Source organism: Anabrus simplex, chromosome 1, assembly GCF_040414725.1.
Source record: "Anabrus simplex isolate iqAnaSimp1 chromosome 1, ASM4041472v1, whole genome shotgun sequence".
Lineage (NCBI taxonomy): Eukaryota > Metazoa > Arthropoda > Insecta > Orthoptera > Tettigoniidae > Anabrus > Anabrus simplex.
In genome coordinates, this window is record NC_090265.1 from 269,861,672 (window position 1) to 269,879,134 (window position 17,463).

The 17,463-nt window shown below is 42.1% G+C and overlaps 1 protein-coding gene across 1 annotated transcript in view; it reads right to left on the reverse strand.

Annotated features, from left to right (window-relative positions):
* Positions 1-2,997: 2,997 nt before the first annotated feature.
* Positions 2,998-17,463, reverse strand: part of LOC136864849 (homeobox protein six1a) — a 384,817-nt gene continuing 370,351 nt past the window's right edge. The window contains exons 2-3 of the mRNA XM_067142287.2: positions 12,557-12,707; positions 2,998-3,356 (exon numbers count right to left, since the gene is read on the reverse strand). Of these exons, the coding sequence (XP_066998388.1) occupies positions 3,117-3,356; positions 12,557-12,707 (391 nt within the window). The 3' untranslated portion in view covers positions 2,998-3,116. The remainder of the gene's footprint in view (positions 3,357-12,556; positions 12,708-17,463) is intronic.

A 17,463-nucleotide genomic window follows, 5' to 3' on the forward strand; every position in this document is an offset into this window, starting at 1 on the left:
TAGGTCCAAGCGAGTAGCTGCGCGGTTTTGGTCATGTACTGTAGTTGTCAGCTTGCATTCGGGAAATCGTGAGTTCGAACCCCACTGTCGGTAGACCTGAAAATGGTTTTCCGTGCTTGCGCATTTTCAGAAAGTGAGATACTGGGGGTTTACGGCCGCGGTCGCTTCATTCCCAATCCTACCCCATCGTCACCATAAAACCTGCGGCGTAAAACAAACATCAATTAATTCATCCCGTCGCTTATTCTGATAAAGGAGACGCTTAGTTCATTCACAAAGGAATGCAAACTGAACACAACGGTGAGAGAAGTATTCGCATGATTATTTTGTTCTGTAGGAGTGTATTAGTTCAAGAGCGTTTTCTGAAAAATGATCTTTTTCTTTATTTCAAAGTGGGCAGTTAAATGATTAAGCTTTACATTTTCAGAAGCTCGCAGAAAATGTATATATTTAACATGTTCATACTAAGCGAAGTCGACAAAATTAGGCGGGGAAATTCAACTAAACGAAAAAAAAAAACATCAAACATAAAAAGTAACTAAATTTGCACAAATTTTGGCAGATTTTTCACAACAAATTGCACTTTTTAAGACGTTATATAATTGTGTTTTCACTTTACTATCGGTGATGTTAGTTTGCTCGTTGTATCTCTTTGGTCTGTTCACATGCTTAAATCATTAACAAATATTTCCAACGAAAATCTGATCATTACAGTACTACTTTCGAAATTAACATTCCATTTACAGAAATACACTGAAGAAATGTTCATTTGTGTATAAAAGGCTAATCACTGTTATTCAGTTTATACAATTAAAATTCTGTATTGTGCAAAATTCTGTCAAAAAATCAAGTGCTGTGCGCAAATTACAACCAATGTTTTACAAATTTGTTTCATCCTGAAAATGAGACTTCCATTACCAAAGTATTACATTTAATAAATATTATTTAATATTTATTAATTTCAAAACGCAAATTCACATATAACTTTACATCTTTATTTTAATATAATGGGGGCACCTGAAACAGACTAAAGTATTGTTTCTCCTCATAGTCACAAAAATTTTTAAGGAACTCTTTATGATCTTTACATTTCGATCTACTTCTTGTTCTTTGTATGGTACGTGTTATTGGGAAGGTGTTTACCAGCCGCGAACAGTCCCAGCTTTTAATCCTTAGACTGACATTGATAGCGGAATTGAATGAATCTTTGTTAGAGGCGCAAGTGACAATGTAAGAGGAAGAACGAAACCCGTTTCTCCTCACTGCACCAATATGCCCCGTTCTCCAATAGCAGTGATGCAGCAGTTTACTGATGTTTGCATGTCTACTGCACGTGAAGAAAGCGTTGCAGTATTTGAGGGTCACTGAGGAGAGTGACAGTGTTTGCAACAGCTGCTGCTGCAGTCCATTTCGATTTCTCATTAATAACCGCGTCATCACATGAGCATGTAAGGAAAAGTGGCAACAACGCATTCTTTGGAATTCATTACGTGTTGTGGACGTGGATTGTTTGATGTGCCGCTCGTAAACGAAGATGTACACACATGCACACAAATGGTGTCCCAATATAAACAAAGCACGGCGCCACTCCACCTCCCCCTTCCTCGTTTAATGCACTGATGTACGGTAGGTCAGGGCCTCTCAAACGCCAAAAATCTCACGCGTGCAAACTGAGGCGCAGAGGTCCTGTGCACAGTGCATCGGTCCCACTCGGCTCCGCTCGGACCAGCGCGTCGTCTCGGGGCGATTCGGCTAAGCTCGGCTCGGATTTGGAGCGCTACGGAGCAAGTGAGGAAGAGGGAGACAGCCGAAGCGAGCGATACAAGCGTGGGGAAAGAGAGAGACAGCGCTATTGCTCCAAATCGAGGAGTTGGGGTCTGCACTCTGGTTAACCAAGCGAAGTCGTCTTTTGCACCGTGCACAGTGCAATGCACTGGTGCGAGCACCCCACGAGGCCCTGATGTAGGTTGACAGCCCGCTGCAAGATTTACAGTACTGGAGTGGGGCAGTGTAGATTGTTTATGTGTGGACACCATTTCTGTGCGTGCATGTACAAGAGTAAAGATCGGCAAGTGAGACATGCTACAAAAACGTGCGATGTGAGGAAGGAGCCCGTCACTGCATAAGGCTGAAAAGGGGCGGAGCTGTATTTATCGGATCGACAAATTAGCGAATGTTCATACGGAGCGACCTGAGTCAATATTCCACCAGGTGCGTATTCGAGTCACCCGGCCCGCCTCGACATTGTAAGTATCCGTATTCAGCGACATAAATTTAAAAACAACAAACTCACACCTCCCAAGTAGCTGTGTTTGGCAGGAATAGATTTAAAATTTCTTCCCAAGCCTGCCTTCGCTTCAGCCTTTCCTCATAATCATTCGTTGACATGTCCCAAATAGATGGTCTCTTGGCTGTATGAGTTTATCGGAATCTATGGATCCCACCATATTCCGCCAACAATAACAGAAAAGGTGTTAGGTGTTGTCTTTAGGAAGGGAGCGCATAAATTCAGAAACACAGGTGCATGCTCAACCTATCCTCTGTGAAGAGCCGCTGCATCTGAACAAATTCCTTGTCACGTCTGAACAGTCGCCCGTGAAGAGTATGGAATGGCATGTCGACTCGACGAGTGCACCGCCTGTTTGTCGCGAGGAACTCATGTGTCGAGTCGATCGCCGCGTGCAATGAGTTTTATTCCATTCGACTCGATAGAATGGTGACTCTGTTTTCAGCCTAACTCTATAATTATGCTGACCGTCAGGGAAAAGTGCAGAAAAGTTCTTACAGGCTGAGCGCACTTGACTGTCACATTAGTCTCTCGCTTGACCACCCCTTTTGACAGTGCACGCTGTTTTGTTTGGGTATGTCCTGCCTGCTGTCCTACAGCCTGTTGCCTGGGCAGCAGCCCAGTGACTTTGCTAACTGTGTAAAAAGAAAAGTGACTTATCTAATAAAAACCGCTTTAATCTGTTTCAGTTGTTCCCATTTTCTGTACAGAGATAGTGAAATCATGGACTAGTCACTCTTGCTGATGAAGGTGTAAGGTGAGCGGTGAGCCCGAGGTGGCTGTGAGGAGTTGCTGATCACTGGCTATACCCGTAGCCAGCGACCCACTGTCACAAGGAGTGATAGTCGTGTAGCAGAGCAGAGTCCCCGTGGTGGTGAGCGAGCCCGGAGGCAGTAGGTTGTTCCATGGGCGCCACCCTCGGCGCTAGCCCCAACTGCGATTGGTAGGCAGCTGCCGCCGCCAAGGTAGCGTTCGACATGACCGTTGCCTGTAGACTAGCCACGCTGGGCTTCAGTTCACTGCTGCCCCCTCCGCCGAATAACTCCACGGGATGGTGAGGCACAGGGTCCTGAAACAAACCACATCATTATTAACTAATGCCACAACATGCCTAGCTAAGTGGACAATCATTTTTGGTTTTGTAAAAGAAACAATGTTGAAATTTCTGAATGTTTTACAAAGAAGTCTATTTGATGCTTTCGGAGGATTCCTAGTCACAATTAATGCAGTTCATCACAAATCACTAAATTCCTTGCAGTTGACTGTTGGATCGTGGCACGAATTTCCTTCAATTAATGTCATTAGTTTTACGTCTCACCTTTTCCGTTTCTAGAGTCATCAAAGTGCCAAGATTTCATCCCTCAGGAGTTCTGTCTTATTTGAGCACTTTCAAATACTACCTTACTGAGCAAAGATCGAAATCGCCAGCGCTCCTACAGTCTGAGCCTCTCAGTCTGGCCCAACAACGTTCAAACTACCATAATAATCATTCAAAGCGTCATTCCTGAATGGCCTGGCTGAACCACTCGGGATCAGAATTCCGGCATGTCGTCTCGTCTCTGCAAACCTCACAACTAGGCAGTGGGACGTAAAACCAAATGGTCATCCAAAATTTTATTTCGTCAGAGTCTGAACATCCTTAGATAAAATGTAGAATGTTCCCCGCGAAGCAAGACAAGTCGTTACATCTCAGATTACAAGTAGCATAACCAGCCAGAAGAGAAAAACTGCTTGTCGTATTTTCTGTAATTATCAAAAGCCGTCAATTAAGGCAAGCTGACAATTAAGCAGAATATCTCATAGGGAACAGCTGTCAACATGACACTCTGAAATAGCCAACTGTCAGCCACTTAACCCGTAATTCTTCCAGGCTATGTGGATTATCTTAACTGAGGATTTTGACGGATTTCTTTATTGTATACAGTTCATTATCTACATCGTTGTTTACCAAACTTTTCACACTTGTATACCCTTTTTAAAGGGATTTCTGTTAATTGTACCCCTTGTAATTAAAATAGCAGCTATTTTCCTAAATACTTATACTTTTAATATTATTTTATTTTTATTTTTATTTTTTTGCTAGTTGCTTTACGTCGCACCGACACAGATAGGTCTTATGGCGACGATGGGACAGGAAAGGGCTAGGAGTGGGAAGGAAACGGCCGTGGCCTTAATTAAGGTACAGCCCCAGCATTTGCCTGGTGTGAAAATGGGAAACCACGGAAAACCATTTTCAGGCTGCCGACAGTGGGGTTCGAACCTACTATCTCCCGAATACTGGATACTGGTCTCACTTAAGCGACTGCAGCTATCGAGCTCGGTAATAATATTTTACAATTTGCTTCCACATCACACCGACACAGATAGGTCTCAGGGCGACGATGGGACATGAAATGGTCAGGAGTGAGAAGGAAGCGGCTGTGGCCTTAATTAATGTATTTAAAGCATTTGCCCAGTGTGGAAATGGGAAACCATGGACAACTATCCCCAGGGCTGCTTACAATGGGGTTCTAATCCAATATCTCCCAAATGAACGCTTGTAGTTTGATACTTGTGTTCAGTATCTAATTTTACGCAAAAATAGAAAAAAGAATATCTCCAAAAGTTCGGTACTAGTAAACGACACGAGTTTCCATAAAGTGCTTTCCCATTGATTTATTCATATTCGTTACTGACATCAATCCAGAAAGTAATGATATTTCTTACAATCAGAACTCAAAGAAGAACCGGTAGAAAATCCGATTAACTACTCTTTTTCCTTCTTTGAGGAATTCTTCATTGAAGGGCTGTAAAACTGACAACCTTTCGAAAGAAAATAGTGAAAATATACATCGTGTGCTTCGAAGCAGACGTTGCATCGTTTCTAAACAAATTTTAAAACAACAATATTGGGTATTTCTCCGCTTAAGTTGTTCTAAAATTCATCTAATTTTCGCAGATCTGATTTGTAGATTTGGTCTTTTTCCACCATTGCTGATTAATTTCCGCTAACTCCTGAAGGCCCCAGCATGTACCCCCAACACCTGTTGATTTAGATAATGCGATTCCCATATAATGGAGTAGGTACACTTGTTCAATACACATCCAAACTGAAACCCCCATAGCGCAACAGTCCCGAAGGCCTGCAGATTACGAGGTGTCGTGTGGTCAGCACGTCGAATCCTCTCGGCCGTTATTCTTGGCTTTCTAGACCGGAGTTCAATGCACAGACCGTATAAAAATTATTTACAATATCTGAAGCCCTCTGTTATGAGTTTCAACTAGTTTTATAACTGTTAGGCTCTTCAGTCTGCTGAAACTAACTTTGAGTAAATAAACTTATAAACTGCCTGAACGAGAAAACATATGGTAGAATTCTATTTTAATTAAGCTGTTTTTCTGCAGGTGTAATAATGTCACCATATGTTTTCTCGTTCAGCTACTTTATAAACGTATATACTCAAAGTTAATTTAGGCAGACTGAAGAGCCTGACAGTTATAAACAATACAAATGACGTAACTATATGTATATACTCGAAGTTAGTTTAGGCCGACTGAAGAGCCTGACAGTTATAAACAATACAAATGACGTAACTATATTTATATACTCGAAGTTAGTTTAGGCCGACTGAAGAGCCTGACAGTTATAAACAATACAAATGACGTAACTATATTTATATACTCGAAGTTAGTTTAGGCCGACTGAAGAGCCTGACAGTTATAAACAATACAAATGACGTAACTACATTTATATACTCGAAGTTACTTTAGGCAGACTGAAGAGCCTGACAGTTATAAACAATACAAATGACGTAACTATATTCATATGCTCAAAGTTAATTTAGGCAGACTGAAGAGCCTGGCAGTTATAAACAATACAAATGACGTAACTATATTTATATACTCGAAGTTAGTTTAGACAGACTGAAGAGCCTGACAGTTATAAACAATACAAATGACGTAACTATATTCATATGCTAAAAGTTAATTTAGGCAGACTGAAGAGCCTAACAGTTATAAAATATGCAAATGATGTAACTATCTTCTCATAGAACATTCATTGGGACTAGTTCCTAACTTGATTGTGAGGTCATCCTGAACCATCACATCAAAATCATAATTGGTAAAATATTAAAAATAAAGCACAATAGATCTAAAAAGCCGGGCTGAGTGGCTCAGATGGTTGAAGCGCTGGCCTTCTGACCCCAACTTGGCAGGTTCAATCCTGGCGCAGTCCGATGATATTTGAAGGTGTTCAAATACGTCAGCCTCGTATCGGTAGATTTACTGGCACGTAAAACAACTCCTATGGCACAAAATTTCGGCACCTCGGTGTCTCCGAAAACCGTAAATGTAGTTAGTGGGACGTACAGCAAATAAAATTATTATTATTATTATTATTATTATTATTATTATTATTATTATTATTATTATTATTATTATATTTTAAAATATGGTGAGAAAAACACTTTAAAATCTTCAGGAATTCCATAAAGTGGAAAATAAACCGGGTACCGCGGTAACCTGTTGTGTAAGAATGCCCTTATTGACTAATTGTATCCCGAGGTACTGTGGAATCGATAAGCCACGTGGCTATACTAAATTGTTAAGTGTGTCCCGAATTTATGCATGGTGTTCCAAAACCTTGCAAGGGGTGATACAAAATTGGATAATTAAGTTTTTAAATTGTATAAAATGTATCCTAAAATTGATTCAAGGCTTCCAGTAGCTGCCTGTGAGCTGTTGCATAATTGACCGGTGGTTCTACTAAATTGTGAAGGATGCCCAGAAACCAATTAATCGTGTTTCAGAAATAGATGAAGTATTTCATGAAATTGGGTATGCAATGTCCCAGAACTGTCTAGATGTGGTAATAAACTGACTATTGTTGCACAGAAACTGGCGGATACCTACGGTAAACATTTTCAAGTGAATGAAAATTACATGGATGAATTCAGATGTATGTATGTATGTGTGTTTCTGTCTTTTGTGGGGCATGAGGTGGGCGCGTGACCCTGTCTTAAATGACTACAGGTGCCCCAAGCATAAAATAATGTACGCACCAAGCTTTCCTCGAGAGTCAGAATAGCTCCTGTCGGTAACGAGATCCGAATCTGAAAAGTCCGAGGGGTGCAGCCTCCCAGTCTTTTTTATATGTTCCAGAATATATTAAAAGGAAGTTGTTAAAAAGTGGACTAATACTTCAGTACTAATTTTTATGAAAGTAACCTAAAACTTCATATTTTCCTTTCAGTAGGGCTCTCTTCATTAACGTAAATATCCGGCTCCTTGGCTCAATGATCAGCATAGTGGCCTTCGGTTCAGAGAGCACCAGGTTCGACTTGCGGCCGGATTGAGAATTTGCATCTTAATTAGTTAATTCGCTTGGCTCAGGGGCAGGGTCTGTATGCTGTTCCTCAATATCCCTGAAAATCACACACCACAAACAACGCAACGCTATCCTTCACCGTAATAACACACAAATTTCCATCTAACGGCAGATGCCACCCACCCTCATCGGAGGGTTTGTCTTACATCGACTGCGCCAGGCTAACAATAGTCACACGGAATGATTATTAACATGAAAATACACTACCAGTAATATTTCACGAGACTCGGGTCCCCAGAGAGCTACGCTCTGGGCAGCGTTGTGGTCCCAACTCGCTCCAGCACAGAATATTGAATATGTTCAGTTTACGATGGAGAGTAGCAATCATCGTCTCCTAGAAACTGAGAGAATGTGAGCTCCAGAGCCAAAGGAACCGAAAGTTTTCAGTTTAAAGCAGCGTTTCTCCTCTTCGCCATTTACAAGAAAGATCCCTGGAGTTGACAACTAGTGGGTCACTTGTAGGTTCTATTAACCACGAGGCCCCATTTGCTTGTATCAGGGTCCTTTCTTGCTTCTGGCCTTAAACCCTCGGGCGAAACCAAAATGACTTTGGGTGGCTCCAGCGACACCAGAAATAACTGGGATAAACTGAAGGAAATTTAATGATTAGTTAAGCTCCTCTCTTCATCCCTGATCGAGCTTCTTGGTTAGTTCTTCTTTCCCGTTTCCGATGGTACTGGATTTACAAGGACTAGGGAGTGCTTAGTGTCAGCCTTTAATGAGCCTTTGCTCTCCTTTTTCGATACCATCGTTCCTTGAAGGCTCGAACCTCTCCGTATTTCTCTTTGACTAATTGTTAACGGGTTCTGGTAACCTCACTGTTTCGTCACCACCACTTGCCATACAATCGTCAGCTCATAAAATTCGGAGACGACGTACAGTCCGTAACGCTATTAAATCGCAACTCGTGGGACGTGCTTGGTGAGCGCGAGCTTTGATCTGCATCTGGCGTTAATATTACTCTTCTTTATTGTTCCTTTCTGACCTCCTATGCTCAACAGTTATTCTCCAATCTCGAATATGCAGATCTCGAGCTGTAGAAAGAGGAGCTGTCTAGCCTACACAGTTAAGATTTTTTTGATTCATTCGACAATACGACCGTTCGTTTTATCGTTAGGAAATAGAGCTTCCCCTTCTGGGAGGTACATGGTTCTGGTGGTTCAATAGAAATGATTACCTGGGGTCAAAGACATCGGGGCATGATACCGAATTTAGGAATAATACAAGCCCTTGCCTCTCACTCCTACAAGGCAAAACCTACTTGGCTTGGCTATACTTTAATTTGGGATTTAGAAATAGTTATTTTTCCCCCGGTACTGACACTTCTGCTTTGCGAAAGGATAACTCGCACAACGTCTCCCGTCTGACTGATGAGGTTGTGAACTGGAGGGATTCATGAGTCACGGTCAGTTTCATTCTACTGACTTTTGTGTAGATTGTCCTTGTTATCTGTCCCTGCTGGCTTAACATCTCATTTCGGAACTGAAGAGATCTTCGATCGACGCGTGGTGTAATTCATTACACGTTCGCTTTATACGCTTAATGTTACGATCTCGGTGCTCCACGCTACAGTTGACATTCATAATGTTTAAAAATAGGAGACTAACGCAAGCAGATTTATAGGCACGCTATAAATTTCCGGCACACGTGTTTCTCTTGAAACCTATATCAATTGAAGGGCTGTTAAATTAAATACGCCAGTATTCAGGAGATGGTGGGTTCGAACCCCACTGTCGGTAGCCCTGAAGATGGTTTTCCGTGGTTTCCCATTTTCACACCAGGGAAATTCTGGGGCTGTACCTTAAGTAAGGTCACGGCCGCTTCCTTCCCACTCCTAGGCCTTTACTGTCTCATCGTCGCCATAAGACCTACTGTATCTGTGCCGTTGCGATGTAAAGCGGCTTGTAAAAAAAAAACGCGATTTTCTTCAGTCGAGGGTTAATTATATCCCTCAAGTGTATCGGTCTGAGTTGAGAATGTCCTGCCTGCTGTCCTATAGCATATTACTTTTCTGTTGGCTGGGCAGCAGTCCCAATTACACCAGATTTTATAAAACTCGAATAATTTATACACTTACTCTTGTAATGCGCCCCCAGATCAATGATTTCGTAGTCGAAAAGGTGTAAAAATTTGAGGAATCACTATCAATAATTCGCAATAAGTTCAAAAAGGACCAAACTGCAGAAAAAAACTCATGTAATTCAATTTACTTTTGTGATCTATTTTCGAGTGTTTATCGATATAATATTACATTCTATTACCACAAGAGTTCATGTGTATCATTTCATTACCGGTACCTCGAAACTTTGCAAAGTTCCTTTTTTTTTTTTTTTTTTTTGTTTTACGTCGCACCGACACGTAGGGCTTATAGGTCTTGTGGCGACGACAGGACAGGAAAGACCTAGGAATGGGAAGGAAGTGGCCGTGTCCTTAATTAAGGTACAGCCCCAGCATTTGCCTGGTGTGAAAATGGGAAACCATGGAAAACCACCTTCAGGGCTGCCGACAGTGGGATTCGAACCCACTATCTCCCGGATGCAAGCTCACAGCTGCGCGCCCCTAACCGCGTGGCCAACTCGCCCGGTAACTTTGCAAGTAGATCCGTGGGAACATTAAAAAACAACGTGATGCATTGCATACTAGTAACTGCTAGTTATAGATAAAATCGTGTGTAAAATGACAGTTCTTCATGTAGGCCTATATTGTCCTAAGACACAGAGATCGTGTTCTATCCTCATACTGAGTCCAGTCTTGTTCAGTGTTGTCCCAAGTGAATTGTGCGTTATTTTGCTGAATATCCAGCATAAGAATACAACTAACTTCGATTGCATCCAACGTACCAAAATATGTTCGTAGACGTAACACGGTTTGCTCTGGCCACTTCGGTGAACAAAATACGGTTTGAAGCGACAGTCACTTTTCAAGCCTCATTTACTCTCGGAAAAAACATAGTTTGACAAAATTCGTAGCATGAAAGAGTACATGCCAAAAAAATACACGAAACCGCATCAAACTGAGTTTTGTTCATTGGTGGACATTATGCGGTTTGCAGCGAAACCCATCATTTTAGCTTCTGAGTGTGAAGATTGGAAAGCAAAGAGAAATCCAGTAAGCTTGTAGTTTTCTGTGACATGGACGTAGCCAAGGGGGTTTACTGGGGGTTTAGACCCCCCCCTCCCCAGCCTTGAAAGCTGGATTTTTAGAACGTAAACTGAACACACCATTCGCTGTAAAACTGTTTACCCTGATGGTACTGTTCTTGATTTGTATTTTAATATAAGATTTTGCAGTGTATTGCAATCTGAATATCAACATAATTCACTTGTATCAGTGCCCTTATGATGACTCCCCCATCGGACGATCCTCGCTACGCTACTGTCTGTGACACCTGATATCATGATCAAAACGTAAGAAAACCGACTTTGCATAGAATCTGATCCACAAAGATATGATTTTTAAGTTTAAAAATCTTACATGCGATGACGAGGATTAGAGGGTAGGGTAAGCATTCAACCAACCAACCAACCAACCAACCAACCAACCAACCAACCAACATATTTATCTAAACAATACAACGCCCTGTTTTACCTTCTGGAAATAGGGACACCCACTGTATTACCTGTCTGTTATAAGGGATGACTCCTCGGGACTTCTTAACTTGAGAGAATGGGTTGGTGACCCCGGGACCATCAACTAAATGTGACATGGCTTCCATACTAGTGCCAAGCTTCATCTTTCCTTGCAGACTCTTCTTCCCTTCCGACCCCAATAGTACTAGGTTTATGAGGCCTTCGCAGCCCTTCCTTTCCTTTTCTTGAAATAATCCTTCGAAAGATGAGACTTCTTAATCTGGAGTGTTTTCACATGCTGGACGTATTGGCCATTCCAACTCAGATGAAAGACAGAATTCCAAAACCTGTCTTCAGCTATAGTGCGATCCTCAATCGAGTTGCCGAGGTTATTTCCTTTGCCATGTCTGGGCGAGTGGCTGATGCAATAAGTTTCCGTACAGCGTACAGCTTCTTACAGGGCAGTAATTGATCGGTTTAGTACCTACGTTTCATGCCTTCTGAATTAAGTGCTGAACGTAGTATTTTCGTGCGCTGTAGATATTTAAATCACAAATTTGCTAGGGGAGTGAGTCGAGAATTCTGTGAACAATTTCCTGGAGCTTGAGTGCCAGTTTCGGAATTAAGAGAATTGTGAATAAATCAGCGAGTTATACAACCCACTGTCTTAAGTGACGAAGGAATCACGATATTTCTCTCCCTCCCCCCCCCCCCCCGTCACTCCCACCCCACCTAAAAAAATATTAAGGAAAATGGCTCAGCAAAGTGAGGTTTTGCATTCTTCTGCACGGCGGGACTCTCCCTGTAGCTTACTATCCTGCAGGAAGGAGGAATATTCATTGTCCTACGAAGACATGGTCAGACATTCGACGCCGAATCAGGCTATCCTTAAAGAGGGAGTATAAAAAAACACTTTTGCTTTTTTTTGCTATTGGCTTTACGTCGCACCGACACAGATAGGTCTTATGGCGACGATGGGACAGGAAAGGGCTAGGACTGGGAAGGAAGCGGCCGTGGCCTTAATTAAGGTACAGTCCCAGCATTTTCCTGGTGTGAAAATGGGAAACCACGGAAAACCATCTTCGGGGCTGGCGACAGTGGGATTCGAATCCACTATCTCCCGAATACTGGATACTGGCCGCACTTAAGCGACTGCAGCTACCGAGGTCGGTAAAACCACTTTTGATTACAGTTAAGAAGGGGTGATATCTTGTAGCATTTCTCCCTAAAACAATAATCATCACCAGTTAAATAATTGAGTGAACACAGAGAACGTACCAAATATCTCTATTTTTAAAACGAATGCACTAATGAGTTCAATGTTATTCGTACCTGTGCCAGCATGGCTTGCGCGCTGGAGTGGTCGAGACCAGAGGGAGGCTTCTGGTCCCCGTCAACGCTCTCGGAGCTGGAGTCGAGGGCGGAGCTGGGGCCAGCAGCAGAGCCTTTCTCTCCATCACCCACCGAAGAGCTGCGTCCAGTCCTGTAACATGAGCAACATTTACTCTCAAAATAAAGACATGTAATGTTGCACTCTCAAACAAGAACATTCAACATTCAACAGAACTGTGACCATAAGAACAGTTTGCATACAGTGCAACTAAACTTCCCCTCACCATAATAACAACCAGTATTCATAGCCTACTTTTAATCTCGACATAAGAGCAATCTGTTTTCGGCATGAATAAACGCACTCTCAAAATAAGAGCAGCCATTCTCAACACGAACTAAATTATTCTGAGCATAAGAGCAAACAGTTCTCGACATGTCTAACTCTGTGCCTGAATGATTAGCGCTCTAATCTTTGTTAGGACCACGGGCTTCCGTGTAGACTACTATTTCAGGCCGAGTCATAGGATTTTAACCGTGTCTGGTTAATTCCTGTATCTCAGCCATTAGATGCTTGTTCTCTCCCTAAAATTCCTCAATTCACGCAGTACACACCACACACAACACTTCCCTCCATTACACAGAAAGCCAGTTTACTTCCGACGAGCTGATGACCCTGATGTTTGGTTCCTAAAACACCAATCATCATCATCATCACACTTCCCACGGCAGACTCCGGTCACGTTAATCCGAGTACTGCCTTACAAGCGCTGTATCAGACTGTGACAGCCAAACGACATTATTATTGTAGGCATGATATTGTATAGGCGTTTGGGCTTGTGCCGTGTCGAGAAAATAAGGTGAAATTCTTTACGTTTCGCAGAAGACTGTGCTCTGCGTCATCAGAAGAATTCTCGACTGTCCACGAGAAAGGCTTCTTAAACAATGACACTTTTGAATTTGGAACATGGCACGTGGCACAACGCTAGCGTTCGAAGCGGAAGTTGACCGAACCATCACAATCAGACTAAGCGGTTCACATAACGTGTTTGCGTAACATATGACAGGTGTAAGACATAGACATAAGCCTGGAATGAAACATCTGGCGACGAGGAACGTACGAATTTGGAAAACACCGAGACGAAATAACAATAGTAAATCCTTAATGGCTAACAACCAGGTATTACTTAATTGATAGCCAGTGTTCCTGTTGAAATTGTTAGGACTTCTGCGTATTTCCACAGCTTCCCGTATAATCCTGGACCTGTAGTGTCTAGTGTGGGTAAGAGCTCGGGCATTTTGGACATCATGACCCGACGATAGAGCGTGCTCAGCTATTGCCGATTTGTCAGGTTAGTAGAGACGAATATTACGTTCATTTTCTTTGATACGAGTACCAATGGACCGGCATGTTTGGCCAATGTATACTTTACCGCACGTACAGGGAATTTCGTATACTCCAGGATGTAAAAGAGGGGACAATTTGTCCTTGGTTTTACTCAGACTGTGAGCAATTTTAGTGGCGGTTCCAAACACGGTTTTTATATTGTGTTTGCGGAGGACCTTGGCAATTCGATCTGTGGTGTTGTGAATGTCAGGCAAGTAGGCAGTTCCCTTCACTTCTTCCTTCTGTGAGATTTGCTTGGTCGTTTCTCTGGGATGTAGGGCTCTATGAATCTGCAAATCGCTGTAACCATTACCCTTAAACGCGACTTTGAGCGTGTCCATCTCCATCTGGATATGTGATGGCTCACAAATTCGTCTCGCCCTCTTGGCGAGTGTCGTGAGGATGCCTTGATCTTGTGCTGGATCGCTATCTCATGCAGATTCTCACCACCATCCAAAGTGCGTCAAAGTCAAAGGACCTGCATCTGGCTATCCGAACATGTCCTCGGACAATCCCGACACTAAAAGCCATACGCAATCGGTTCTCACACTGTATGTATGTATGTTAAAAATTTTAAACAGAAATTCTCTGCATATTCTTGAAACTGATACTTTGAAATTTTGCATCTCTGATCTATTTCCTGCTGCAGGTATTTCTCCATTCTGATCTACTACACACTAAACTAGGATATTTAATTATTATTTGAATATCGTCGCACGACCGGTAAAAGGTTGTATTCCACAAAGCTCTTCCTATCAATTATTCTCCTTAAGACTGTTCACGCCTCCCAGACACGTATGGATATGCAGTCCATCAGAACAAATTTTGTTGTGTTCATTTTCCTATGCCCATGTGTAAAGGAAAATGAACCTTACAGTACCGTACTGTACGAATGTACGTTTGCATTACGTATTTACGCACTCCTAGTGTACAATGCATGTAAGGTTCATTTTCGTTTAATCGTCGACATAGGAAAACGAACACAACGGGCATTGTTCTGATGGACTGCATATCCATATGTGGCTGGGAGGCGTAACCAGACTTAAGGAGAATAATGGATAGGAAGGGTATTGGGGGATACAACGTTTTACCGGTGAAGCGACGATATTATCTGAGAACCGTCAGCCAATGTGTATTAAACGTCAGCATGGATTCTGTTATATTGATATGTCAAAGAATTTACGAACTAATAATACTCATATCTCGGTCATTTTTATATCGTCAAAGCCAAGGATGAGACTGAGTCAGAAAAGTGCAAGTAGCAAACTTGATTTAGCCCATGCTAAGAAAGACATTTCACTCTGCACACTATACGACGCCAGAGACGGATCAGAGCAAATACGTGGAATAGTATTGAGTCTAGAGTAAGTGGGAGAGTTATTTTGTTTCCCTTATTGCTTTAACGCACACAGAGGAAAGAGCAACTTATTTAAGGCGACACTCCGGAGATAAAAAATATATTTTTACCTAATGCATGGATTTTCAGGAAACTTTGTGAGAATGTCACCTACATAAAAGTAGAGATATCACGAACATTTATTTCATATACAATTAATAGTTTCTCCATGACCAAAATATCCATTTTTATCTCCGGAGTGTCGCCTTCACATACGCATAAATTTACGCAGATTTAATATTAGAAGTGGTATTTTATGTTACACTATGGCACTATCTAATTGAACGGTTGAGAAGTTATGCAGGGACTGGTGACCTCGAAGTTAGGTCCTGTAAAACGAACAAAAGAATCTTGTAATCAGTACATTTGTGTATATACGATTTAAATGCCAGCACGTCGTCAGTAGTTCACGGACGATTCCTTCCCCCTTTTCCTATCCCATGGTCGTCATAAGATCTCTCTGCGTCGGTGCGACGTAAAGCAAATTGTTGAAAGAAAGAAACTTAGTATTTAGGTACTCTCTCTTTTCTCACTGAGTATATAAGTTTTCTTCGTTAATGAGAGTACCAAAAAGGCAGTAGAAAATCCAACAAGCCCTTTCGTGCTGCATCATATAAATTCTGATACGCGTAAATAGAGATTCTCGTGTCCGGCTCCATAGCTAAATAGTTAGCGAGCTGGCATTTGGTCACAGGAGTCCCGGGTTCGCTTCCCGGCAGGGTGGGGAATTTTAAACATCATTGGTTAATTTCGCTGGCACGCGGACTGGGTGTATGTGTCGTCTTAATAATTTCATCCTCATCACGACGTGCAGGTCACCTACGTGCGTCAAAGTCAAAAGACCTGCATCTGCTTAGCCGAACTTGTCCTCGGACACTCCCGACACTAAAAGCCATACGCCATTTCATTTCATTTCATTTCATTTCATTTCATTTCATTTCGTGATTCTCGTAATAACAACCATTAATTTAAGGACCCTCAATGGTGTTTCTCTTCCATCCTCTCCCCTGCAGCCGATGGAGGTTTACACTTCGATCACAGACGAGTCGAATGTTTGCACAGGCGCCGTGACGTGGGTGGGACGATGCCTACCCCCACCACCTTCGATTAGCAGCAAATTCCTTTTATTTTGCAACTACAGGGATTGCTACTGAATGGCGTCTCTTAGTTCCACTTTAGAGTAGTAGAAATTATCCTTCCTGAATTCGTGACCATTCCAATGACAATTGGTTAGGTGTTGCGTTCCTACACTGAAGGTTGTGAGATCGAGTTCTGACACAGCGTATTGAAATTTAAGTGCTTCCTGTCTACTAGCCACGACGGATATCGAGTCCACGTTCTTGGGAGCATGCAAATGGTTCGCTAATCATCCAGTTAACTCAAATGCCGAGCCATCCAGTAACAAACGACTTAACACACAGGCCAGTCTTCAGCTTACGACGTGCGTGTGGCAACTGGGACCTTTCTTAAATACAGCACTTTAAAAATTGCTTATGCTAGAGCAGGGATGGCGAACCTTTTCCAGCTAGTGTGCCATTTTAGGTCTGGATTATTATTCTCAGCTGTTTACTGTGCCACTTGTTATTTTCGTTTGTAATTGATACAACCCCCGCCCCTACTCACCACCGCCACCACTGACTTCCATCCCTAATTCCAAATTGTGTTTCATAATATGATATTACATATATATATATTGTAAAATACAAAATACATGTGATTGCATGTTTCATGGTCATATTTTGCAATACCGCAAAAATACTTAGTAGCTTTGTCATTTATGTTAGGTTCATAACTTGTCTTCACAACGCTCACTGTAGACAATACCTGCTTGCAGGCGTATGATGACCCAAACAAAGTAAGTAGCGCTGTAGCAAGTTTCTTTTGTGGGAGACTGTTCCACTGTTCAAGTATTAAGTTCTCCGGCTTCTCGGGAGAGTATTCACCATCAACAACACACTCGATTTTCACTAATGCTTCATCAAGTTGTACGAACTTTTTCACCCATACATGCTTTCTTAAAATTCAGTCAACTCATTTCTAAACTGTCCATATCTAACCACTCAAAAAAAAAAATACTCATTTGTGCAATATGAGGTTTTGAAATAAAGTGCGATACTTTCTCCATAT